At 41.4% G+C, this 26,276-nt stretch overlaps 2 protein-coding genes across 2 annotated transcripts in view; one reads left to right on the forward strand and one right to left on the reverse strand.

Moving 5' to 3' along the window:
• Positions 1-24,017, reverse strand: part of LOC111154934 (cell division cycle associated 2) — a 50,487-nt gene extending 26,470 nt beyond the window's left edge. The window contains exons 1-7 of the mRNA XM_022514896.1: positions 23,984-24,017; positions 23,445-23,508; positions 23,176-23,349; positions 21,899-22,053; positions 13,696-13,846; positions 11,886-12,085; positions 10,179-10,263 (exon numbers count right to left, since the gene is read on the reverse strand). Of these exons, the coding sequence (XP_022370604.1) occupies positions 10,179-10,263; positions 11,886-12,085; positions 13,696-13,846; positions 21,899-22,053; positions 23,176-23,349; positions 23,445-23,508 (829 nt within the window). The 5' untranslated portion in view covers positions 23,984-24,017. The remainder of the gene's footprint in view (positions 1-10,178; positions 10,264-11,885; positions 12,086-13,695; positions 13,847-21,898; positions 22,054-23,175; positions 23,350-23,444; positions 23,509-23,983) is intronic.
• A 1,071-nt stretch (positions 24,018-25,088) lies between these two features.
• The window catches only part of LOC111154553 (potassium channel tetramerization domain containing 9), a 40,444-nt gene continuing 39,256 nt past the window's right edge, over positions 25,089-26,276 (forward strand). Inside the window, exon 1 of the mRNA XM_022514209.1 lies at positions 25,089-25,207. Coding sequence (XP_022369917.1) covers positions 25,160-25,207 — 48 coding nt within the window. The 5' untranslated portion in view covers positions 25,089-25,159. The remainder of the gene's footprint in view (positions 25,208-26,276) is intronic.

Genomic DNA, 26,276 nt, shown 5'->3' on the forward strand with positions numbered 1-26,276 from the left:
AAAGCACGGAACTCATGGCTTTCTCCCCATGATTCTTTAGCCTTGCAGTTAATTTAATTTTTTTTTTTTTTTCAATTTATTTTTCTTCTTCTGCTAAATTTTTTTAACTTTTACCCTTTTCTTTTTTAACGTTTTTTAACTAGTTTATCTAATATTTATATATATACATTTTTCCTTTTTATATTTTTTTCTTTATTGGTTTTCTTTTTTTAATTGTTTCTTTTTTTTTTTCTTCTTCTTTCTGAACCTCTTTTTATCCCCTTTCTCCCCATCACGATTTGGGATCTCTTCTGATTTGGCTAAAGCATATTTTCCTGGGGTTGTTGCCACCCTTTTAGTATTTTACTTGCTCCTTCATCTGCTCTTATCTGGACAAAATGACAAGGCGGAAAAATTCACCACAAAAAAAAGAACAAGAGGGGCGCCTGGGTGGCTCAGTGGGTTAGGCCGCTGCCTTCGGCTCAGGTCGTGATCTCAGGGTCCTAGGATCGAGTCCCGCGTCGGGCTCTCTGCTCAGCAGGGAGCCTGCTTCCCTCTCTCTCTCTCTCTCTCTCTGCCTGCCTCTCCGTCTACTTGTGATCTCTCTCTCTGTCAAATAAATAAATAAAATATTTAAAAAAAAAAAAAAAAAAGAACAAGAGGCAGTACCAAAGGCTAGGGACTTAATCAATACAGACATTGGTAATATATCAGATCTAGAGTTCAGAATGACGATTCTCAAGGTTCTAGCCGGGCTTGAAAAAGGCATGGAAGATATTAGAGAAACCCTCTCAGGAGATATAAAAGCCCTTTCTGGAGAAATAAAAGAACTAAAATCTAACCAAGTTGAAATCAAAAAAGCTATTAATGAGGTGCAATCAAAAATGGAGGCTCTCACTGCTAGGATAAATGAGGCAGAAGAAAGAATTAGCGATATAGAAGACCAAATGACAGAGAATAAAGAAGCTGAGCAAAAGAGGGACAAACAGCTACTGGACCATGAGGGGAGAATTCGAGAGATAAGTGACACCATAAGACAAAACAACATTAGAATAATTGGGATTCCAGAAGAAGAGGAAACAGAGAGGGGAGCAGAAGGTATATTGGAGAGAATTATTGGAGAGAATTTCCCCAATATGGCAAAGGGAACAAGCATCAAAATCCAGGAGATTCAGAGAACCCCCCTCAAAATCAATAAGAATAGGTCCACACCCCGTCACCTAATAGTAAAATTTACAAGTCTTAGTGACAAAGAGAAGATCCTGAAAGCAGCCCGGGAAAAGAAGTCTGTAACATACAATGGTAAAAATATTAGATTGGCAGCAGACTTATCCACAGAGACCTGGCAGGCCAGAAAGAGCTGGCATGATATATTCAGAGCACTAAACGAGAAAAACATGCAGCCAAGAATACTGTATCCAGCTAGGCTATCATTGAAAATAGAAGGAGAGATTAAAAGCTTCCAGGACAAACAAAAACTGAAAGAATTTGCAAATATCAAACCAGCCCTACAGGAAATCTTGAAAGGGGTCCTCTAAGCAAAGAGAGACCCTAAAAGTAGTAGATCAGAAAGGAACAGACACAATATACAATAACAGTCACCTTACAGGCAATACAATGGCACTAAATTCATATCTCTCAATACTTACCCTGAATGTTAATGGGCTAAACGCCCCAATCAAAAGACACAGGGTATCAGAATGGATAAAAAAACAAAACCCATCTATATGTTGCCTACAAGAAACTCATCTTAAACCTGAAGACACCTCCAGATTTAAAGTGAGGGGGTGGAAAAGAATTTACCATGCTAATGGACATCAGAAAAAAGCAGGAGTGGCAATCCTTATATCAGATCAATTAGATTTTAAGCCAAAGACTATAATAAGAGATGAGGAAGGACACTATATCATACTCAAAGGAACTGTCCAACAAGAAGATCTAACAATTTTAAATATCTATGCCCCTAACATGGGAGCAGCCAACTATATAAACCAATTAATAACAAAATCAAAGAAACAGATCGACAATAATACAATAATAGTAAGGGACTTTAACACTCCCCTCACTGAAATGGACAGATCATCCAAGCAAAAGATCAACAAGGAAATAAAGGCCTTGAATGACACACTGGACCAGATGGACATCACAGATATATTCAGAACATTTCATCCCAAAGCAACAGAATACACATTCTTCTCTAGTGCACATGGAACATTCTCCAGAATAGATCATATTCTCGGTCCTAAATCAGGTCTCAACCATTATCAAAAGATTGGAATCATTCCCTGCATATTTTCAGACCACAATGCTCTGAAGCTAGAACTCAATCACAAGAGGAAATTTGGAAAGAACCCAAATACATGGAGACTAAACAGCATCCTTCTAAAGAATGAATGGGTCAACCAGGAAATTAAAGAAGAATTGAAAAAATTCATGGAAACAAATGATAATGAAAACACAACGGTTCAAAATCTGTGGGACACAACAAAGGCAGTCCTGAGAGGAAAATATATAGCGGTACAAGCCTTTCTCAAGAAACAAGAAAGGTCTCAGGTACACAACCTAACCCTACACCTAAAAGAGCTAGAGAAAGAACAAGAAAGAAACCCTAAACCCAGCAGGAGAAGAGAAAACATAAAGATCAGAGCAGAAATCAATGAAATAGAAACCAAAAAAACAACAGAACAAATCAACAAAACTAGGAGCTGGTTCTTTGAAAGAATTAATAAGATCGATAAACCCCTGGCCAGACTTATCAAAAAGAAAAGAGAAAGGACCCAAATAAATAAAATCATGAATGAAAGAGGAGAGATCACAACTAACACCAAAGAAATACAGACAATTATAAGAACATACTATGAGCAACTCTACGCCAACAAATTTGACAATCTGGAAGAAATGGATGCATTCCTAGAGACATATAAACTACCACAACTGAACCAGGAAGAAATAGAAAGCCTCAACAGACCCATAACCATTAAGGAGATTGAAACAGTCATCAAAAATCTCCAAACAAACAAAAGCCCAGGGCCAGACGGCTTCCCGGGGGAATTCTACCAAACATTTAAATAAGAACTAATTCCTATTCTCCTGAAACTGTTCCAAAAAATAGAAATGGAAGGAAAACTTCCAAACTCATTTGATGAGGCCAGCATCACCTTGATCCCAAAACCAGACAAGGATCCCATCAAAAAAGAGAACTACAGACCAATATTCTTGATGAACACAGATGCAAAAATTCTCGCCAAAATACTAGCCAATAGGATTCAACAGTACATTAAAAGGATTATTCACCACGACCAAGTGGGATTTATTCCAGGGCTGCAAGGTTGGTTCAACATCCGCAAATCAATCAATGTGATACAACACATTAATAAAAGAAAGAACAAGAACCATATGATACTCTCCATAGATGCTGAAAAAGCATTTGACAAAGTACAGCATCCCTTCCTGATCAAAACTCTTCAAAGTGTAGGGATAGAGGGCACATACCTCAATATTATCAAAGCCATCTATGAAAAACCCACCGCAAATATCATTCTCAATGGAGAAAAACTGAAAGCTTTTCCGCTAAGGTCAGGAACACGGCAGGGATGTCCATTATCACCACTGCTATTCAACATAGTACTAGAAGTCCTAGCCTCAGCAATCAGACAACAAAAGGAAATTAAAGGCATCCAAATTGGCAAAGAAGAAGTCAAACTATCACTCTTTGCAGATGATATGATACTATATGTGGAAAACCCAAAAGACTCCACTCCAAAACTGCTAGAACTTGTACAGGAATTCAGTAACGTGTCAGGATATAAAATCAATGCCCAGAAATCAGTTGCATTTCTCTACACCAACAAGACAGAAGAAAGAGAAATTAAGGAGTCCATCCCATTTACAATTGCACCCAAAACTATAAGATACCTAGGAATAAATCTAACCAAAGAGACTAAGAATCTATACACAGAAAACTATAAAGTACTCATGAAAGAAATTGAGGAAGACACAAAGAAATGGAAAAATGTTCCATGCTCCTGGAATGGAAGAATAAATATTGTGAAAATGTCTATGCTACCTAAAGCAATCTACACATTTAATGCAATTCCTATCAAAGTACCACCCATTTTTTTCAAAGAAATGGAACAAATAATCCTAAAATTTATATGGAACCAGAAAAGACCTCGAATAGCCAAAGCAATATTGAAAAAGAAAGCCAAAGTTGGTGGCATCACAATTCCGGACTTCAAGCTTTTTTACAAAGCTGTCATCATCAAGACAGCATGGTACTGGCACAAAAACAGACACATAGATCAATGGAACAGAATAGCGAGCCCAGAAATAGACCCTCAACTCTATGGTCAACTAATCTTCAACAAAGCAGGAAAGAATATCCAATGGAAAAAAGACAGCCTCTTCAACAAATGGTGTTGGGAAAATTGGACAGCCACATGCAGAAAAATGAAATTGGATCATTTCCTTATACCACACACGAAAATAGACTCAAAATGGGTGAAGGATCTCAATGTGAGAAAGGAATCCATCAAAATCCTTGAGGAGAACACAGGCAGCAACCTCTTCGACCTCAGCCGCAGCAACATCTTCCTAGGAACATTGCCAAAGGCAAGGGAAGCAAGGGCAAAAATGAACTATTGGGATTTCATCAAGATCAAAAGCTTTTGCACAGCAAAGGAAACAGTTAACAAAACCAAAAGACAACTGACAGAATGGGAGAAGATATTTGCAAATGACATATCGGATAAAGGGCTAGTGTCCAAAATCTATAAAGAACTTAGCAAACTCAACACCCAAAGAACAAATAATCCAATCAAGAAATGGGCAGAGGACATGAACAGACATTTCTGCAAAGAAGACATCCAGATGGCCAACAGACACATGAAAAAGTGCTCCACATCACTCGGCATCAGGGAAATACAAATCAAAACCACAATGAGATTCCACCTCACACCAGTCAGAATGGCTAAAATTAACAAGTCAGGAAATGACAGATGCTGGCGAGGATGCGGAGAAAGGGGAACCCTCCTACACTGTTGGTGGGAATGCAAGCTGGTGCAACCACTCTGGAAAACAGCATGGAGGTTCCTCAAAATGTTGAAAATAGAACTACCCTATGACCCAGCAATTGCACTGCTGGGTATTTACCCTAAAGATACAAACATAGTGATCCGAAGGGGCACGTGCACCTGAATGTTTATAGCAGCAATGTCTACAATAGCCAAACTATGGAAAGAACCTAGATGTCCATCAACAGACGAATGGATAAAGAAGATGTGGTATATATACACAATGGAATACTATGCAGCCATCAAAAGAAATGAAATCTTGCCATTTGCGACGACGTGGATGGAACTAGAGGGTATCATGCTTAGCGAAATAAGTCAATCGGAGAAAGACAACTATCATATGATCTCCCTGATATGAGGGAGAGGAGATGCAACATGGGGGGTTAAGGGGGTAGGAGAAGAGTAAATGAAACAAGATGGGATTGGGAGGGAGACAAACCATAAGTGACTCTTAATCTCACAAAACAAACTGAGGGTTAATGGGGGGAGGGGGGTTGGGGGGGTGGGATTATGGACATTGGGGAGGGTATGTGCTATGGTGAGTGCTGTGAAGTGTGTAAACCTGGCGATTCACAGACCTGTACCCCTGGGGATAAAAAGATATTATATGTTTATGAAAAAAAAATAAAAAAAAAAAAATAAAAAGTTACAGAAATGTATAGGTAACAAGGAGTAATGTATGCCTTTAAAGGAAATAATGTCAAAATTAAGGGGATATGGCAGGACAACGTGGGAGGGGGGAGTTGCTGTTTGGAGGTGTTCAGGAATCAAGCAGGCATCTGAATGAAGTGACGAAGTGAGCCATGCATGTATCTAAGGAAGAACCCTACATGCATGAAACCAAGTGCAGAGAACTGAGATGAGAATGTACTGGACACATAGAGGTAGAACAAGACCTGTGTGGCTGGAACAGCGTGAAACGGAGAAGAGAGCTAAGAAGCTGCAAGAGAAGGCTAAGGACTAGGTCAGATATGGACTGAGTCCCATTCTAAGTAGGGTGGGAGGTCAATGAAAGATTTTGAGAAGGGGAATGACATAGTATAGCTAACATTTTAAAAGGAGCACCCTGAATGCCATGTAGAAGACTCCAAAGAGGGGGGCTGGCAAGGATGGAAGCAGAGAAATCACATAAGAGGACACACGAAACAATCCAGGCATGAGAAGGTGGGAGCCCGGACCACAATGGTAACAGTTAGGGGGTGGGAAGTGGTTAGACATCTGCTATATCGTCAAGATAGAACCAACTTCATTTGTTAATGAGACTGAAATTGAATTTTTTTTTTTTTAAAGATTTATTTATTTGAGGGAGAGAGGTGGGAAGAGGGGTAGCAGGAGAGGGAGAAAGAGAATCTCAAGCAGACTCCCTGCTGAGTGTGGAGCCCAACATGGGCTCAATCCCAGGACCCTAAGATCATGACCTGAGCCAGTCAAGAGCCAGATACTTAACCAACTGAGCCACCTAGGTATGCCCGGAAGTTTAACTTTTAAAAGGGAGGTGGCCAGTGTTATTCCAATGCTTTTGACTCAAGCAATTGGGTGAATGGTAGGATGGTTTATTGAGATGAAATAAAACAAAACAACAAAAAACCATCCAGAGATGAGCAGACTGGGGAAGGAAAAATCGTCAAGATCTTCTTGAGTATTAAGTCTTAAGTCTGAGATGTTTATTAGACATCCCTGTGGAGACCAGAAAAGGCAGTTGGGCACTTAAGAGTTCAGGGAAGAGGCCAGGGACGGGTATTTAAACTCTGAAGTCAACAGCATGCAGGTAGCATTTAGTGTTGTGGCAATGTCCACAATCATCTAGCAAGTGAATGCAGAGAGAAAAAGCCCGAGCACTAAAGCCAGAGCACTCAAATGCTTGAAGGTTAAAGGATGTAAGAGAAGAAAATAAACAGACAAATAAGGAATGGTCAGTAAAACAGGGAAGACAAGAGAGAACGGCGTCCCGATGCCCAGTAAAGAAATGGTTCCTCTAGGGAGGGCAATGGCAGCTCTGCCTGCCATGCTGGGGCCCTGAGGAGAGGGTCTGTTGAGAATGTCTAATGGGATAGCAATGAAGAGGTGACCAAGGCCTGTTAGGAGCTGGTGCAAGTGAGACTGGGAGGCGAGGAGACAGAGCACCACCTGCTCTTAAAGGGAGCTTTGCCATAGAGGAAGAAAGGAAATGGGGTTTTGGCTGAAGGAAATCCCGGGACAAGGGTCAGTTTAAGAAGGGAGATAATACAGCACACTGTATGTTAATGAGAGAAGTGAACAACTCAAAACAGAGGGAACACCTCAGGCAGGAGGTCCTTCAAGCAGCAAGGGATCACCCTCAAGGGACTGGCCTTGGATCAGAGCACAAAGGATCTAATGGAACAGGAAGGGAGGGAGAGGGAACAGATGCTTGTTCAGAGGAACATGAACATGTGGTGGTGAGTGGCCCAGGCCATTTGCTTTGGACATATTTCGTTCTCCCCATGACAGAAGCATCCAGAGACAACGAAGGGGCACCAGGGAACTTTATCTCAGTCATTCATGAGTAGGGCTGTCAGATTGAGCAAATACAAATACATGAGGCCCAGTTCAATTTTGAATTATATCTAATTATTTATGTGTATGTATGTTGATATAAAAGAAAAAATACTGCACGAAACATACACTGTGTAAAGCAAAAACAGTGCAGGATTTAAAATGAATATAAAAGTAATATAGAGGTTATCAATAGAGTAAAGGACCATAAAAGACATGGGTGGGCAGACAAGAAATAGAAACTTTACAAACTGTCTGGATCTATTTCCCCTAACACCAACTCTTTTTGGGTTCCAGGACCCAATTCCAACTTGGGGGAAGGGGATTCTCCCACACACAATGCCACCAAGGAATTCTCAGACACCAGCAGGAGGTCCAAGAACTCAACCCAAGTCTGACCCTACCCAGAGATTGCATCAGGTTCCATAGGTCAAGGGCTCAGTCCAACAAGAGCATCCCTCACTCATTTAAGATGCCAGTCTGGGGCACCTGGGTGGCTCAGTCAGCTGGGTGCCTGCCTTTGGCTCAGGTCATGATCCCTGGGTCTTGGAATTGAGCCCCACATCGGGGTCCCTGCTCAGCAGGGAGTCTGCTTCTCTCTTTCTCTGACTTTCACCTGTTTGTGTGCTCTTTTTCACTCTCTCTCAAATAAACAGATAATTAAAAAAAAAAAAAAAAAAAAAGCCAGTCCCAAGTCCTGGGCTGTCACTGGTGCCTCTGACATGCTACAGACTGGAGGTTCCAACAACCTCCTCCTTGGATTTCAGACACCAGTCACAAGTCCAGATTGCTACCTAAACTTCTGACTGAGTGGCTATCAATCAAGAGGTTCTCTTAATGTTCTTTTAATTTGCCAGAGCAGCTCACAGAACTCAGGGAACCACTGTGTTTCCCAGTTCATTAGAGGAAATGAGAAAGGATATCAATCAACAGCCAGATGATGAGAACAAAGGAGAGGTCTGGGGAAGAGGTACAGAGCTTTCATGACCTCTCTTAGAAGTTAACACTCTCCCCACATTTCCATGTGTTTGTTCACCAATCAGGATGTTCTCTGAACCCTGTGTTTCTGAGTTTTTATGGAGGCTTCATTCCGTGGCCATGAATGGTAACGCCATTGGCTGATTCAACCTCCAGCCCCAATCTCCTCATCAGAAGTCAGGAGTGGGGCTCAAAGTTCCACCCTCCAATCACATAGTTGGTCCTCCTGGCAACCAGCTCCCCACCACTGGGTGGGGGTCCCAAAGGCACTTTCATTAATAGTAGTAAGATATCATGTCACCTTTATAGCTATATTTTCAGGAACTGTGGAGGAATACCAAATCTATCTGAAAACTGTGTATTTGGTCATCTATTTATTATTATTTATTCATTCAGTAAATATTCATTTAGATAATGAATATAAATATATATTTTATAAATTATTATACTACACTGTCTTTTACATGAAGTTGTACAACATTAACTCTAAGTAGACTGAAAGGTTAAGAATGTATTTTGCAATCCCTAAGGTAACCTTAAAATAATACAATGAGGTATAGTTTGAAAGGTAAATGGGTAGGGGGTTCTAGCTGGCTCAGTCAGTAGAACATAAAACTCTTGATTTTGGGGACATGAGTTTGAGCCCCACGTGAGGATGAGCGCTTACTTTAAAAAATTTTTTTAAACAAATATTAAAAAAAAAAAAAGGTAATGGATAACTGGCTTTCCAAAAAGAATATTTCAAATAAACCCCAAAAAGAGAGAAGGGAAACAGAGGAACAAAAATTGGAACAGAAAATGCATGAAAAAAAATGTTAGATTTATAAATCAAACCATATCAATAATGACTTGAAAGGTTAATGGGCCAAGTGCCCCATGGAAAGGCACAGGCTCTCGGAATGGATAAAAATGCAAGACCTAACTCTATGTCTTTAAGTTTTACTTTAAAGATAAAGACACAGGTAGGTTGATAGTAAGCCTAATACCTTACTGGTGACTTTCACACAATACCAGCATACTGATTTGGGGAAAGTTTTGAATGTTGGTCCCTTTCCGCACTTAAAAACCAAAAACACAAAAAACAAAAAACAAAAAACCAAACCAAACAAAAAAAACAACACACATGGCAGTGTTTTCTCTTACAAAATATGTGTTATATGTTCAGACATCCTGTTGTTGTTTTTTTTTTAAGATTTTATTTATTTGACAAAGAGATCACAAGTAGGCAGAGAGAGAGAGGGAAGCAAGCTCCCTGCTGAGCAGAGAGCCCAATGTGGGGCTCAATCCCAGGAGCCTGGGATCATGACCTGAGCCGAAGGTGGAGGCTTTAACCCACTGAGCCACCCAGGCACCCCAAGACATGCTTCTTTTTTTTTTTTTTTTAAATAACAGATTCTGTCAACTTGGAAATATTTCACTCTTACCAGCAGCAGTTTAAGGAAAAAAAAGTCCTCTCTCATACAAAAGTCCTCTCTCTCCTGAAACATTTCTATTAGATAGAGAACTCCTAAAATGTAGGGCACTGCCTCATTTTCCCCAAAGATTAGTAAACCAAACACAAATGTCTACTGAACACATATTTCAATAGGTGAACTGGCACAGGTACTAGGTACTACAGAAAGATTAAATACTTACCACTTGAAGCCTCTGTGAGCTCGGAAAGTGAAACAGACTCTCCAACTAAATATCCAGACCGTGTTAAACCAGATTCAAAAGATTTCTTGGCAGGGGGATAAAATTAAAGAAATATTAAGCCTTATTACTTACAGGAGTACTGAGATCTTTATAAAGATTAAAGTATTACAGATTATCTAGAAATCTGATCTTAAACCAATCACTACCTAGCTGTTAAGAAAGCATACAGGGATTGAGCTAAAAACACTGTAACTGCAGCCTAAACATCCTACTGAACAAATTTCAGCTCCCTAGGAAGTCTGGAGGCACATTTCGTTGCCTTACTGTTAGAAGTCTAGAAAACTATACTGATTAATTTTAAAGAGGAAATTCTCAAAAGTAATGAAGAATGGGGGTGTCTGGGTGGCACAGTCGGTTAAGCATCCAACTCTTGGTTTCGGCTCAGGTGATGATCTCAGGGTCGTGAGATGGAGCCTCACGCTGGGCTCCATGCTAAGCGTGGAGTCTGCTTGAGATTTCTTTCCCCGTCTCTACCCCTCCCACTTGTGCTCTCTCCCACCCCCTCTCTCTAAAATAAATAAAGAAATCTTAAAAAAAAAAAAACAAAAAATGTTATGTGTTATGTAATTATTTAAAAAGGTATCAATAGCTAGGAAAAACATTAACGGCTAGGATAGAAAATACATTCCTATTAATGTGGACACCATTTCTAAATCATGGTGTATGCCCAAAGTGATGATGAAAAACTATTGGTTTTGCCAGATGATAATTTCATATCAACTAGAAAAAAACAGAGGGAGCAGAAATTGTAAGTGACCGTAAGCTACAAATGAAACCTACTGGGCCCTGAAGAGTCTTACTAGCAAACATTTATTATGCCAGTCCAAATCAGATCAATAGAATACGCTCTGAGTCTTTGTGACAGAGAAGTTACAGATAAAAAGTTTCAGATCTAATGGTGTCAGGTGTCTGCTCTAACTAAAGATATGAGAACCAGCTATGTCACACCAGAACTAAAGCATGGAAAGCCAATGATGAGAGAACCAGCTTCCTGTTTACATGTGAGTGAAGGTCAAGAATCCTCAATAGTAGTATTTAATTTATGGAGCTTACGATCTTTTGATAATCTTGACAGGCTTTAGGTAGTCATAAACAACAAAAATCCCTACACCTACTTGAAAGAAGTGAGCAGAGCAAAGGAGAAATTGCTAAACAGCACCCTGCTTCCTAGCCAGTAATAAAGCAGGTAGAGGCAGAAAAGCCAAGTGCAAGACCCCTCAGACCTGAGCAGCACAGCCCATAGAGAATCTTCAGCTCATTTGCCAGTTGCGTAAATTAATATGCTCCTGTTTCTGCTTCCTCCAGCAGACTAAAAGCTGCTCGAGGGCAGGACCATGATTTTCTCACAGCTGTACCAACAGTATCTAGAACAATAACTGGCAAGCAGAAGACCACAGGGCTTAATATTTTCATTAAATGTTTTTTTGTAACCAAAAGCAACATATCCATCAAAACTGTCTAACCAATAAGCTAACAATAAAAAAATTTAACAAGTAGAAGATTCATACACACACAGCATAACTGAAAACTCAGCTACAATATAAGAAAACAAGGTACCCTAGCTGGAAAAGGGTTCTGACAGTCTTAAAACTGTCCAGCCAGAAAAACCAAAGCTTCATTTTCCTAGGACTCTGGTCAGTGAATTACCTCGGAAAAATCTGCAGGTGCAGCTTCAACAGCACACATTTTGCCTGTATTAGGAGAAGGGGCACTATGGAATATCTGGAGATGAACTGCATCCATGAGATTTTCATCAACGCCACTCTGAGAGGATATCCTTCGACGCTTGGATGATAAGTTTGCGGGGAACTCAGACTCTTGACATCCACCAAGATGTTCCTTTTCGGCTATATACAGGCAAAAATATTTTCTTTTATTATACCACTTTTAAATTTTGCACATAATAATTTCAGTAAAATGTAATGCTTGAATCTAAATATTTTATCAATTAAAAGTACATTTTTCGGGGCACCTGGGTGGCTCAGTGGGTTAACCCGCTGCCTTCGGCTCAGGTCATGATCTCAGGGTCCTGGGATCGAGTCCCGCATCGGGCTCTCTGCTCGGCGGGGAGCCTGCTTCCCTCTCTCTCTCTCTCTCTCTCTGCCTGCCTCTCCATCTACTTGTGATCTCTGTCAAATAAATAAATAAAATCTTAAAAAAAAAAAAGTACATTTTTCTATTCAGAAGAAATCTAGCTGAAAGCTAAGAGAACATCACTACTAAAAGGATAATAAATATTATTAAAATTTTTTTCTAGACTTTAAAAATGTACAAAGATATGCTAATATGTATTTCCATTTCTGATATAGTATCTCACTATTCTAAAATATACAAGGAAACCTTTTTAACTTTTTTTTTTTTTTTTTTAAGATTTAAGATTTAAGAGCACATGTGCGCAGGTGGAGGGGCAGGAGAGGGAGAAGCAGGATCCCTACTCAGCAGGGAGCCTGAAACAGGACTCCATCTCAGGAGCCCAAGACCACGACCTGAGCCTAAGACGGATGCTTAACTAAGTCAGCCAGGGGCCCCTCTTCTGAACATTTTAAAGGATGTGGTTATGTTCTAATACTGGTTCTGCTTTGACTGTGTATGATTTTATGAAACATACAGCCAAAATGTGCCTCAGTTCTTCCCAGCCACAAAAAGTGAATTTGATCATCTGCAGAACTAGAGCAATCATGCCAGTAAAATATTTTAAAATGCAGGTCAGGAATGAAAAATAGGTAAGTTACAAACTACAAATACAAACGAGTACGTCAGAGGGGTCACATACTGGGGAGGTAGATGAATGGGACTTGAGTAACAGTGATCTGCGTGTGAAGAGGTGTTGAAATGTACCTGAAGATAGTTCAAGAAAGCAAAACAAAATCACGTGGAACCTCAGCGTACAAAGCACCGAGGAATGGTTATGATGATTATGGTAATGTCAAGACTTTGTTCAATTCTGGCGTTTCAAATGCCTTATGATTGCAAAATCAGAAGTGATAGGAAAAAGTAACCAATCTAAAAGTTATGGTAAAGAAGAGGACAGGCTATTAAGATGTCAGATTAGATATATCTGTTTATAACAGGGTTGGGTGTTTGTTTGGTATTCATAGAAATGCTTGCCAAGCTTAATAATCAACTTCCAAAAATCAAGGTTTAAATGTTCAAATTTCCCTCATTCTAAAGATAAAACAAGCCAATCAGCTCTGACATGTTAACACACAAAACTCAACTGTGGCCATGTGGAATTATAGGCTCGGGAATGAGTGAAAAATCAGGTTTTTTCAAGACAAACCAGAAATCCAAATTTTTGTGTGAAATTTCCCAAATTTTAAATGTTAGGCTCCATTTAAAAATACAGCTCTGCTCAGAAAAGACTGCCTTCACACTGTGGAACTAAATCTTTTTTATACCTCACAGGCGTCTCTGAATAAACACAGAAGTCCAAACTGACTGAATTCTTTTTACTTACACGAGCCTGTTGTCTTGAACTCTCCTTCAGCCTCTGAGAATTCAGGATGGTCGATCATGATTTCATTCTCCTTTATGCAGTGAAAAGCTGACTGGAAGGCAGACATTCGCTCCCTTAAAGAATTAACATTTCGATAGGGTACAGGACTGCCCTGTTAAAATACAAACATGGAGGGTATTATAAAGAAATCAAACACAGCTTCTCTATTCTAGGCCTATAACCATTGTATCCAGGACTAAATACATAAAGGCTTTTTGAAGATCAGAGGTAATGAGTGTGGCAGAGCCTCTTCTCCCTTGAATCACGTATTTTCAGTTTGAGTATTTCGGGTGCTGCCATCACCCTGGTTTCTCCTCTGCTCCTCCCTCGGTTTTCAACCCAAGCCCAGAGAACAGCTGTGTGGTTATGTCTAGACGTACAACCTGGCTCAATACTGTTATTAGTCAAGCCACACACATGACAGAAATCTGGAGTAGGTGGGGAACAGTTTTAAAAAAAGCACCCGTGCAAAATACATCCCCAGTTATCTGGGGGCTAAAAACTCTTTAAAAGGATTCTTCCTACAGAGCTTAAGGTCTCTCTTTCAGAGTTCCTAACTTTGAGTTCACAACCTGAGACAGTCTCGACGAATCAGATTAGGAAAGGGAAAGAAGTTGAGCACAAAAATGTTTGAGAGGCCAGTCTAAGTAAGCAATTACATGGAGAACACAGGAAAGCACTGAATCCAGAGACAGGGTAAGAAAGAAGAACCTGCCACTTTGGAAAGTGGTTCACCAGAGTCGCTTAAAAAAAAAAAAAAAAAAATATATATATATAAAATAATCCACTGAAAACCATCTGCATGACACATGAGGGTCTCAACATACCTAGGTCATTCCAAGCTATTCTGACTGCCTATTTCTGTCCATACACACACCCTCCCCAGGAGGCCAGGACAAGACGCAGATGTTCCCGGAGCAGTTCAGAGACCCACCTTCACACTTACCCTCTCCCCAGCTAAATTTTCCTGATTTCATAGGACCTTACTTCCTCAGCACCAAAAGCTGTCGTATGCTAAAACTACAAAGCCAAATAGATGGTTTAAGCACAAGAGCGCTCTGGAAACTCTAACAGGGTTTTAGCCAAGGAGTCATCAATTTCATTGACACTGGCAGGGAGAGAAGTGCCAGATACATGCAAGTAACATAAAATTAAAGAGTTCTGTTACCCATAAATTATTAAGTTCTTTATCCAGTTCCCCCCCATTACTATTTAATCTAATATTTCCACTAATTTGGAGCTAATAACAATTTAAAAATTACACCAATAGATAAAAGTAAAAAATTACCTCCCTTTATGATATCATCTGGAGGAAAATCAGTTAAAAGTTTGAAGCCATGTTTGATGGTGGATCTGTTCACACACTTGATTCTATTCCCAATTAAATACATTCACAAAGCGAACTGTTACATAATAACAGAATATTTTAAATCCAAATATGGTTGATGATGTCAACCTTTATGACATAACACACAACATTCATAAAAAGCTGGTGGCCAACTCTTCTCTATGAGATATGGAGAAAAGAAACAGGTTATCCCAAAGTCATACAATTTACCTCCAATGGGCTTCTTTTGGGTACTCCCATTTGAACACGGTAGGGATAGGTTTAATGTCCTAGGAATTTAAAGCACTGAAATGCTGCCTAACACAAATGCAAGGTCCCTAGTTAGAACTGTTTTTCTCTATTTCCTGATGGAGAACGGGAATATATAAGGGAAACGAAACATTCAAAATGCATTGCTTTATTCTTTTGTCTTAGGACCTTTGTTAGTCAACAACATTCCTTCCACGTACCAGATATTGTTCCAAGGGCTCAGGACATAGAGTGGGGGGGAAATCACACTTTGGACAGAAATTCTGAAAACATGTTAATGTAGTTTCAGGTACAGGAAGTGCTAGTGAGAAGATGAAAAAGGAACGTGATGAAGAAAAAGTGCTGCTCTGGCTTGAGTCAGAAGAGCATCCTATCGAAAACAAAACAAAAAAAAAGCTGGAACCAAAACAGTGAGGAAACCACGAATTATGGATCACTGCAAAAAAATTAAGTTAAATTAAATTATAAAAAATTAAAAAAATAAATAACAGTGAGAAAGTGGCAGTGGAGGAGAAAGGCATTCTGTAGTAACAAAAGCTTGGATGAAAAAAACAGGATGCAGCCGGGAAAAAAACCCGCATCATGCCCAGGAAACGGAAGGAGATGGGGATATGAGGCTAATGGTGGGCAAGGCTCAGATCAGGAAAGGCGATGCAAGCTTCAAAGAAGGGGTCTGGGTTTAATTCAAGGCATAACAGAAAGCCAGTGGTAGGTTTTAAGCAGCAGAAGGAATGATCTGATTTAGTCTCTCTCTGACTGCTCTGTGGGATCTGGGTGGATTAGGGAAGGAGGGAATTGAGGAGAGCAGTTAGGAAGTGCATTTGGTAATCTAGGCAGGAAACATAGGAGGGTTGTCGCAGTGGAGCTGTGGGACATGAGGACTTACAGAAAGGGTTCTGATAGGTAGTGATGTGCTGGATGTGGAATAAAGAAACCAAGGAACATTAATAGGTAGTTGGCCTGAACAACTGGATGATGGTGCCATGCCCTATGACTGGGAAGCGGGCTGGAGAAGCTGGTGGGGAGAAGAAATGTACAGTTTGGGTGTGGCCAAATGCTTATAAAAACACCCAAGTGAAGATGTTGAATAGGCAACTGGATATCTAACACAGTCTACTGTTCTAGGAAGCTCTGGGCCAAAGTCAGACATTTTGCAGTCAGTCTACAGCTGATGATGGAAGCCATGGGAAGGGATTAGGTTGCCTAAGGAAAGCAAACAAAAGGGGACAGAGGGGAGCCCTAGGGCACTCAAGCATTTCTAAGGAAAAACTGGAAGCAGGGGTGGAATTAGCACATGAAACACAGAGGGAATGACCTATGACACAGAAGGAAAATTAGGTCAGTATGGAATCCTATAAACCAAGTGCAGAAGGTGTGTAAAGGAGGGAGTGGTCGAACACTTCAAAAGCTGAGGAAAGGCTAAGATGCATGCTTAGATTTAATCTTTGTCTTGGCCAGGGATCAATGATGACAAGAGTCTTGTTGACAGAGTGGTAGAAACAAAAGCCCAGCTGGCGTGGCTAGCAGCCGCAGAGAGGATGGGAAAAGGGAAGTGGGGCAAGACAGACAGACAATACGCTCACCAAGTTTTGCTGTGATGAAGAGGCATGGAAATGGGATGCCTAGAGGTCTAGGAGGAGTTAAAGAGATACTAAGATTTGTTTGTACTAATGGAAAATGAACCAAAAGAAAAGGAGGATAACATAATTGTAGAAGAAAAATGAGCTCAATATGACCTCTGTGGTCACAGTAATATAAACACCTGAATACTTATGTAACCCAACTATTAGGAAGTTGTGGAGAATGGGAAGTACACATGTGTATGTATGATAGAAAGCGTAAGGAAGAGAGAAGGGTTAATTCTCTACCATCCACAGTGGGAAGTTAATAGTTAATGTCTTTATACTGAAAGATTAAGTAGTAGCAATTAGACAAGAAATAAAAGGCATCCAAATTGGAAACAAACAGGAAAAACTGTCACAATTTGCAGATGCCATATTAAATATAGAAAACTAAAGACTCCACTAAAAAACCATTAGAATAGAGGCGCCTGGGTGGCTCAGTGGGTTAAGCCTCTGCCTTCAGCTCAGGTCATGATCTCAGGGTCCTGGGATGCAGCCCCACATCGGGCTCTCTGCTCAGCGGGGAGCCTGTTTCCCTCTCTCTCTCTCTCTCTCTGCCTGCTGCTCTGCCTACTTGTGATCTCTCTCTGTTAAATAAATAAATAAAATCTTAAAAAAAAAAACCATTAGAATAAATGATTTCAGTAAAGTTGCAGGATACAAAACCATCATAGAAAAGTCTGTTGTGTTTCCATACACTACTAATGAACTAGTGGAAACCAAAATAAAAAAAAAAAAAAACAATTACATCAAAAAGAATTAAACAGGGGCACCTGGGTGGCTCAGAGGGTTGAAAGCCTCTGCCTTCGGCTCAGGTCATGATCCCAGGGGCCTGGGATCGGGCCCCGAGTCGGGCTCTCTGCTCCATGGGGAGCCTGCTTCCTCCTCTCTCTCTCTCTGCCTCTCTGCCTACTACTTGTGATCTCTGTCTGTCAAATAAATAAATAAAATCTAAAAAAAAAAAAAAAAGAATTAAACAGCTAGAAATAAATTTAACCAAGGAAGTAAAAGACCTATGCAAGGAAAACCATAAGAAACTGATGAAAGAAACTGAAGATGTAAATATATGGACAGATACTCTGTGCCCACGGATTGGAAGAGTATCATTAAAATGTCGTACTGTTCAAAGCAATCTACAGATTCAATGCAATTACCAACAAAATTCCAGTGATATTTACCAAGAGCCAAGAACATCCAATGGGGAAAGGACAGTCTCTTCAAAAATGTCACGCAGAAAACTGGACAGCCACATTCAAAGCCATGAAACTAAACCACAGTTTTACACCTACACAACAACTAACTCAAACTGATGAAGGATTTGAAAGACATGAAATCATAAAAATAGGTGGTGAGCTCTTGACACCAGTCTTGGCAAGGGTTTTAGGTTTTAACACCAAAAGCAAAGGCAACAAAAGTGAAAATAAATGTTATTTACTATATCAAACTAAAAAGCTTCTGCACAGCAAAGGAAACCATCAACAAAACAAAAAGGCAACCTACTGGATGGAAGAAAGTATGTGCAAATAACATATCTGATAAAAGGGTTGATATAATATACAAAGAACTCCTGTAATTTGGGGCACTTGGGTGGCTCAGTTGATTGGGCATCTGCCTTCGGGCTCAGGTCATGACCCCAGGTCCCAGGATCCAGCCCCCCATCGGGTTCCTTGCTCAGCAGGGAGAATGCTTCTCCCTCTCCCTCTGCCTGCTGCTCCCCCGCTTGTGCCGTCAAGCGAATAAACAAAATCTTACACACACACACAAAAAAAAAACAAAAAACAAAAAACAAAACTCATGTAACTCAATAGCAAAAAAAGCAAGCAATCCAATTTAAAAATTGGCAGATCAGAACAGACATTTTTCCAAAGACACAGATGGTTAACAGACATGTGAAAAGATGCTCAACATCACTCATCATCAGGGAAACGCAAACCAAAACCCAATGAGATATCACCTCCCATCTATCAGAATGGCTATTAAAAAAATAAGCCATAAGTGTTGGCAAGGATATGAAGGAAACCCCTGTGCACTGTTGCTGGGAATGTGAATTAGTGCAGCCACTATGGAAAACAGTATGGAGGTCTCTCAAAAAAAAGTAAAAGTAGGGGCGCCTGGGTGGCTCAGTGGGTTAAAGCCTCTGCTTTCAGCTCAGGTCATGATCCCAGGGTCCTGGGATTGAGCTCAGCAGGGAGCCTGCTTCCTCCTCTCCCTCTCTCTCTGCCTGCCTCTCTGCCTACTTGGGATCTCTGTCTGTCAAATAAATAAAAATCCTTAAAATAAATAAATAAATAAATAAATAAAAGTAAAATGACCTTAAGATTCAGTAATTCTACTTGAGTATTTACCCAATGAAAATGAAAACACTAACTTGAAAGGAAGTATCTACCCCCATGTTCACTCCACTATTATTTGCAATAGCCAAGATACGAAAACAACCTAAGTGCCCATCACTGAATAAGTGCCCATCAGTGAATGGATGGGTAAAGAAGATACGGTGTATACCCAATAGCATATTTTTCAGTCAGAAAAAAAGAAGGAAATCTTGCCATTTGTGACAACATGGATGGACAAACCCTCAGGGTATTACACTAACAAAAATAAGTCAAAGAAAGACAAATACTGCAATGTCACACTTACATGTGGAAGCTCAAAGTTCAAAAAGAAAGAAAAAAAGGAGTTCATAGTTACAGAGGAGAGAGTAGTGTTGCCAAAGGCAGGAGTCGGTAAAATGGGTAAAAGGAGTCAAAATGTACAAACTTCCAGTTATAAAATGAGTCATAGGGAAGTAAGGTGGAACATGGTGACTCTAATATAGAATATAGCATCTGCCTTTGGCTCACATCAAAAGACTTGCAGGCATTTTCGACACTTCATTTCCAGAGTCGGGGGGTTCAGGTTTATACCCCAGGAATTCCTTTCAGAGAAAAAAGATCTGCCAAAAGAAAAGTACCACAGGATTCTGATACTTGGGAGTTCCTCCAGTGAAAAAGTGGCCATGTCTACACAGAAATCCATTGGACCATGCACCCTGACCTCTCAGTCAAGTTTTTAAAGTGTCTCACTTTTAAAAATGAACAGAGTGTCAAGGATCACTAGATATCTGAAGAAAGATCGGAGCATGAGTCAAAGTCTGAACTAATCAGGTAGCAAAATGGAACCTGAAGGCAAAGAGATCCTGCAAGGGGAGGACGAAAACATCCAGGAAAATATAATTTCCCTAACAGGCCACAATGTTCTTTATTTAATACAAGAACAGAGCTTAAAATGAAAAAACAGGCCATGAAAAAGATAGGGAATCAAAATAGGTTATTAGTTCATATGCACTACAGCTATCAAGAGTGTTTTAACAGGCTTTCCAGAATTGTGGCTACTCTTCCTTTCGTGGAACATAAAACCCAAAGATTTCCTAAAAGTCAGTTGCAATGTCAAATATGAAATTCTATCAATGAACCTTCATATTCTGTGGGCTAAAACCTATGAGTCTTTTGCAATTTGAGGGCATATTTTGCATGCACTGGTCATTAGGGAAATATTGGTTCACTTACTTCTGCAGATCTTCCAAATGTTGACACCTTTTATTATGTAGTATTAAAGAAAATCACATTCATTAATATCTCCACTCATCTTATCAGGAAAGTTTAGCTAGTGGGAAGTTCTCAAACTCATGGTGCTGAGCAGAAGTTTTCCAAATTCTAATTTTCTCCTGAAAACTCAAGTTTTTTAAGCAGTAAGAAACATTTCCATTTTTCCTTGAAGGGGCAGGTTCACTGTCCATTTCTGAGAAAACGTTATTCACATTTCCAAGTCTGACTAAGCATGATGACTGTCAGTCTTTCAAGTAAAAATGATGCTCCATGAAAAAAAGTGGCCAGAGTTCAGATTACAGCTCAAAACAATTACACACATGATTTTTTTTTTTCAGAACATCCATCATTCTTCTGTATGTACTTTGGAAGTGCCTGAAGCATACTTCCCATTTCAATCACACATAACACAAGGGTGGAGAATAAAATTTACAATGTTCACTGCATCATCATCAGGGATAGTAAATGAACCTGGCATTATCATTCCCTGTGAAGGCTTAGGAGTGTGGAATAAAACGATAGCTTGGTGCCTTCAGTCTTACCTATCATTGCTTCTGTGCTGTGAATACAAACAACATAGTGGAAAAAGGCAAACACCTTGGTGCTATTACAAAAACCTGTTTTAACCTCACAGACCTCTTGAATGGGACGCAGAGCTCCCCGGGATGGGCAGATAATCTCTGAGAACCACTGCACTATGTAGCCTTGTGCATAGTGTCTAAAACTGAAAAATAAAGAAGTGGCAATAAAGTACATTTTAAAATAGGAAGGCCAGTACCAAAAGAGACAATATAAGTAGCTGTCCTTCAAAAAGGGGAAGCATTAACTGTGTCTTTCATAGACACTGTTGCACACTATTGACTTTTTAGGAACATGGATTATTCTTATAAAAATCCGCAAAAATAGCTATATCCTTCCTCATCAGCAGACAAGTAATTTTTTCCTTTTCGTCAGGTTATCCCAAATATATTTTGTCCTGGGGGAACTCTTACTCCTACATGCCAACATGCAGGAGTCAAAAAAAATTAAGATGCTTCAAGAATAAATATTAAAAGAAAAAGGTTGAAAAACACTACCTCACTTCATTGTAGAGAAAAACATCAACTGGCAAAAACAAAACAAAACAAAAAACCCTGCAAAATAAAATAGCTCCTCTAGAAAACCATTTCTATCCAGGATTTCCTGATTCTTAACATAGCCATACTCAACATCACTATCAGTGAAAACTGAACACTCGCCGTAAAGACAGAGAAAACATTACCTCCCCAGCTCCAAAAACAGATGAGATGCACAAGAAGGTAGAAACACGGTATGAGAGCTTTGTAAGAGAATTCATGACAGAAGTTAGAAGAATATCATACCAGAAAAGGGGAATTCTGTGTCAAAGGAGACTTCTCTGCCTTCTTTAAACTCCGCTGCTGAGCAATGAAACGAATAAGATGGTTTGTTTCAGGGGAGCCGCGAGCACCGATTGTAGAACGTCGTCTGGATTTTTTAAGGTAGGATGAGGACTTTCCTATAACGAAAACTGTCTTTTAAATTGGAACAAAACAAGGCAATCATGAGTAATCATGTACTGAATTCCCTGTAATATACCAGCCTAAAAGAGAACATGAGAAGCACCTATTATGGAAATCTAAACAGAGAATTATAGAGGAAGTTATTCACACATCATCAGATGGATAGGGATCTTTATTTATTGATTTATTCCATGCTTCTGGAAGTGCCTGGCACATAGAAAACATTGATCAGAGAGTTGTGGAATGAGCACATGAACACATATTTTAATAGTTCTCATTTTTGTTTTATATTTCCTGCACACAGGAATGGGTAATGTCTAGCTTTGGACTAATAACTTCTCTTTTTTCGGAATTAGTCTGTCTTATCCCCAAGAACTGAAAAGAAAGCTCTCTCCACTTTGGCACGTGTACTCCCATGTTCTCAATTCTTCAAAATCCTGTTTCTCTGAGAAACCAATCCACCTTCCACACACTACGCTGCATTCCGGCCACATGCTGAAGAGCACAAAATGAATCCAGTTTTTTTTTAAAGGCTTATGGATAATGTTCTTGAGAATGGAACACAGAATGGCACATCACTGTGGTCTTGTCTACAACATGCATTATTCAGCCTAGTGCCCTCTGACTTTTCAGCCTTCCTTCACCTTCTATTTCTAAATACTCTTCTCCAATCTAATCCCAGTTTCACATTTATTTCCTCTCTTAGCTAAATCAGACTTCACAGATGAATTTCATTTCTACTCCTTGCAGATTCGTCCGAGTCAACTTTGCTTGTGATTTTGAAAGAGGCATACCCAATCTTTCCTAATAGCTCAACTTTCTCTTATTTTTGCCATATTGTAAGCATAAAATTTATTACTAATTAGAGGAGTCAGGTCAAAAAGTGATTCACATGTGTATTCTTTCCCAGTTTGGGCACCGGGCACACTGTTGAACGTTATGCTGCTTGCTCTGGGAACCGAATATTCTGCTATGCTAGCTGCACCGTGCATATTCACAGAAATCTCCCTAACAGAACATTTGTAGAGTCAAAGTAATGGGAGAGGGTAGATTAGATGCACAAAACTGCATTACAGTTATTTTTAAACTTCAAAAGCACTGCAATAAACTTCTTTTACCTGAAGAGTTCTTTACAAAGCTTTCAGGTGTAATTCCCAATTGCTCTACTGTTACTGTGGAAAAGTCCAAAGGTGACTTGAAAGTATCCAGTGTGCAACCATTAGGAGTCACTTCAGGTTCATGCTTCTGAGGAGTTACAAGATTCCCATTTCCCAAAATGAAAGAGGAATTTTCTGAAACAGACAACATGTTGTGAGGGCTAAACATCATTATGAAAACAAACACCTAAACCTCACATTTTACAAGGAGGCAAAAGATCACTACATACCATCATCACGAAGAGCAGGCTCCTTGGTTTCAAGAGGCTCGCTGTCTTTGGGGTCGCTATCCATCTTAAAAAAAAAAAAAAAGAAAGAAAGAAAGAAAGAAAAGAAACCCCATTTTCAATATTAAAGATTTGATCAAGATTCTCATTCAAGACTGAATTCTAATCTATACACAATCTATACAGGCACGAAAATAGAGGCCAAGAGGGTATTTTGAGGGCTTTTAAAAAAGAGAAATGCAGGAAACTGCTGTTGGGGAATGCAACAAAGCAGACCTCACACTAGAAGTCATGGCTTTTCAACCTTGGAGAACACCTGAATCATCTGGGTACCCTGTTACAGACACAGCTTTGCGGATTCCCAGAAATTCTATTAAGTAGGTCTGGCTGGGCTCCAGGAAACCTGCATTTTAGAAAGCACGCGGGGGGTCCGGCTCAGGTCTCAGGAGGACCACCATCTCCGTGGAGCAGGATAAGTGAGACCACGCTTTTGAGAAGCACGGCCCAGAAGCAGCTCTGCAGGACCAGGGCCCCGGCCCTACCTCTCACTCCCCCAGCTGGGCTCTCTTCCCACTGGGTTTATTTGGAACGTTCCACCGCCTGAGTGTCGTGCAGGTGCTGACGGTTCGCTCGAGAAGGCAACTGTCGGCCGCCAAGCCGGCCGCCAGGAGCTGCTTCGTCCGGCCCGAGGAACTCCAACCCAGCCGTCCGCGATCCCCACCTTCTTCTCCGCCGGCCGCTGCCCGCCGCCCGCCGCCAGATTCAAATCGCCGGCCCCGCCTCCTTGGCGTCGGCGTTACTCCAGGAATCTCTACGCCGCCGCTGTCCACACGTGTCCACGCGCACCCCGAACTCTCCCGGGCTTGTACCTAGTCCTCCCAGGACCAGGAGTGGCTTGGTGAGCTCGAGAGAAGCCACCACTAGCTGCGGGTGACGCGCCAACCAGAGAGACGGGCTGCTAATCTGTATCCAGGGGGGACTACTTTCCGTGAGAGTCTCGCGGAGGAATCCTTCGGTTAGCGTCTTAGCTCCGCCCCCCTTTGCAATTGGATGCTGCAAACTTCGAAAAGAATCATTGGACCAATCCTTGCAGAACGACGGGCGGGCTCTTGCCCAATCATCCAGTCCGGACCGCGGCCGTTTAGTCCGTGGTTTGAGCGAGTGGGCGGAGGCGCTGACTTGTATGGGTCCCTGCTAACGCTCCACCTCTTTCCTTCCAACCCCGCCTCCCTATGCAGATGAGCTCTACCTGGTATGGGGGGGGGTTTGCGCCTGCTCAGTAACGCCTAGAGCCGCCGTTCGGCTCCAGGTTGTGCTGATTGGCTGATAACCCTTCCCGTCTGCAAGACTGCAACCTCTCTTCCCTCCCTCCACCTGGGCTGGGTTAGTATGAGCCCACCCAGTGCAGGGCGATAATTGGCTGAGTTCTGGCCGGTGCTGCCGGTTGATTGGTGGAGCTTAGAGTCAGTCTGGGAGAAGTGGGGGAAGGGTCCCAGGCTGACTGAGGAGCCCAGGGGCGGGGTGGGAAGGGAGGACCGGCCAACCCTGGGGTGTGGGACCGAGAGTGCGTGCGAGTGTGTCTCTGTAAGAAAAGGAAGGTGGCGAAGGGAGGAGAGTCCGAGTGGGTGGAGGGAGGGGTAGGGCGGGAGAAGAAAAAGGTGGGAGGAGAGCCAGGTGGGAGGGTGGCGACTCACTCAGGACCCAGTGGGGGCAGCGCGATGAGGCGGGTGACCCTGTTCCTTAACGGCAGCCCCAAGAATGGAAAGGTAAGGAGGTCGGTAGGAGGCTGGCCGCCTGTGGGGGGAGAGGGCAGCGGAGCGCGGAACGGGCTGGCAGGGCAGAGGGCTGAAGTTGGGGAGAGGGGCTGGGAGGTGGGCGTGCGCCCGGGTCGAGGACGTCCGGGAGGTGAACGTCGGGTTCCCGCGGCCTCCTTCCAACCCGCGGGATTCCTGGCCGGAGCCTGCCCTTCGACTTCCTCGCCGCCTTGGGGGCCAGCGCGGGTCAGCTTGTGCTTTATCGTTCCCTCGTCCAGGTGTGGGTCCTGGAAAGCCGAGGACTCGGAGGGCGAGGGGAGGGCTGCTATCACCTGAGCGCTTGGTGCTGGTGTTCCTCTTTCCACCTCCCCGAAGACCCTGCTGCCCCCCACCCCTGGCTGTACAAGGGCGCTCGTTGCCACCTTGGTGCTGAGTAATGGTCTGCTCCAGAAAGTGGTGGTTAACACCTAAGGCAGACTCGGAAGGTTGATCAGGTAGAAAGAATAAAACTGCCTGTCGGTGGATAAGTCAAATATTCTTCTATCCTAGGGCGAATAGAAGATTGAAAATTAAGGACATTTGCTTGATGGTTCCTACCTCTTTATCTTATAGGCGCCCCAAGCCCCGCCGCCGCCAAACTTACGTACTCACTTTTTTATTTCGCCTTGTTTTATTTAGTTCCTTAGAAGACTGTCACAATGGACCGAAGTGGGTTGATTGGATTACTAGTTGCTGTGTTAGGCCTTTGTTGAGGGTGTGGTACCAAATGTTTTTTCCAAGGCTGGAGCAAGCCAAAATGAATCCTGTTCCTTCTCAAGCCTCTTGCCCCACCCATGAAACTTGTTCGGCTTCTTTGGAAAATTTGACTGTTCAAGGCAGACATTTATGATGTGGCTAAATGACATCTAGAAGTAACTATGCCTTAGAGTCTAAGGTAAAGGTAAATTGACCTCACTATATTATTTGCCAGAATATAATACTTCGTTTCTTGCATGTTTTGGAAACAGTACATTTTTAAATAGTGTAATTGTGCCCCAGCATAAAAAGTGGCTTTCGAACTACTCTGAAATTTTAAATAAAT

Source organism: Enhydra lutris, unplaced genomic scaffold (assembly GCF_002288905.1).
Source record: "Enhydra lutris kenyoni isolate GAN:26980312 unplaced genomic scaffold, ASM228890v2 scaffoldscaffold3, whole genome shotgun sequence".
Taxonomy (NCBI): Eukaryota; Metazoa; Chordata; class Mammalia; order Carnivora; family Mustelidae; genus Enhydra; species Enhydra lutris.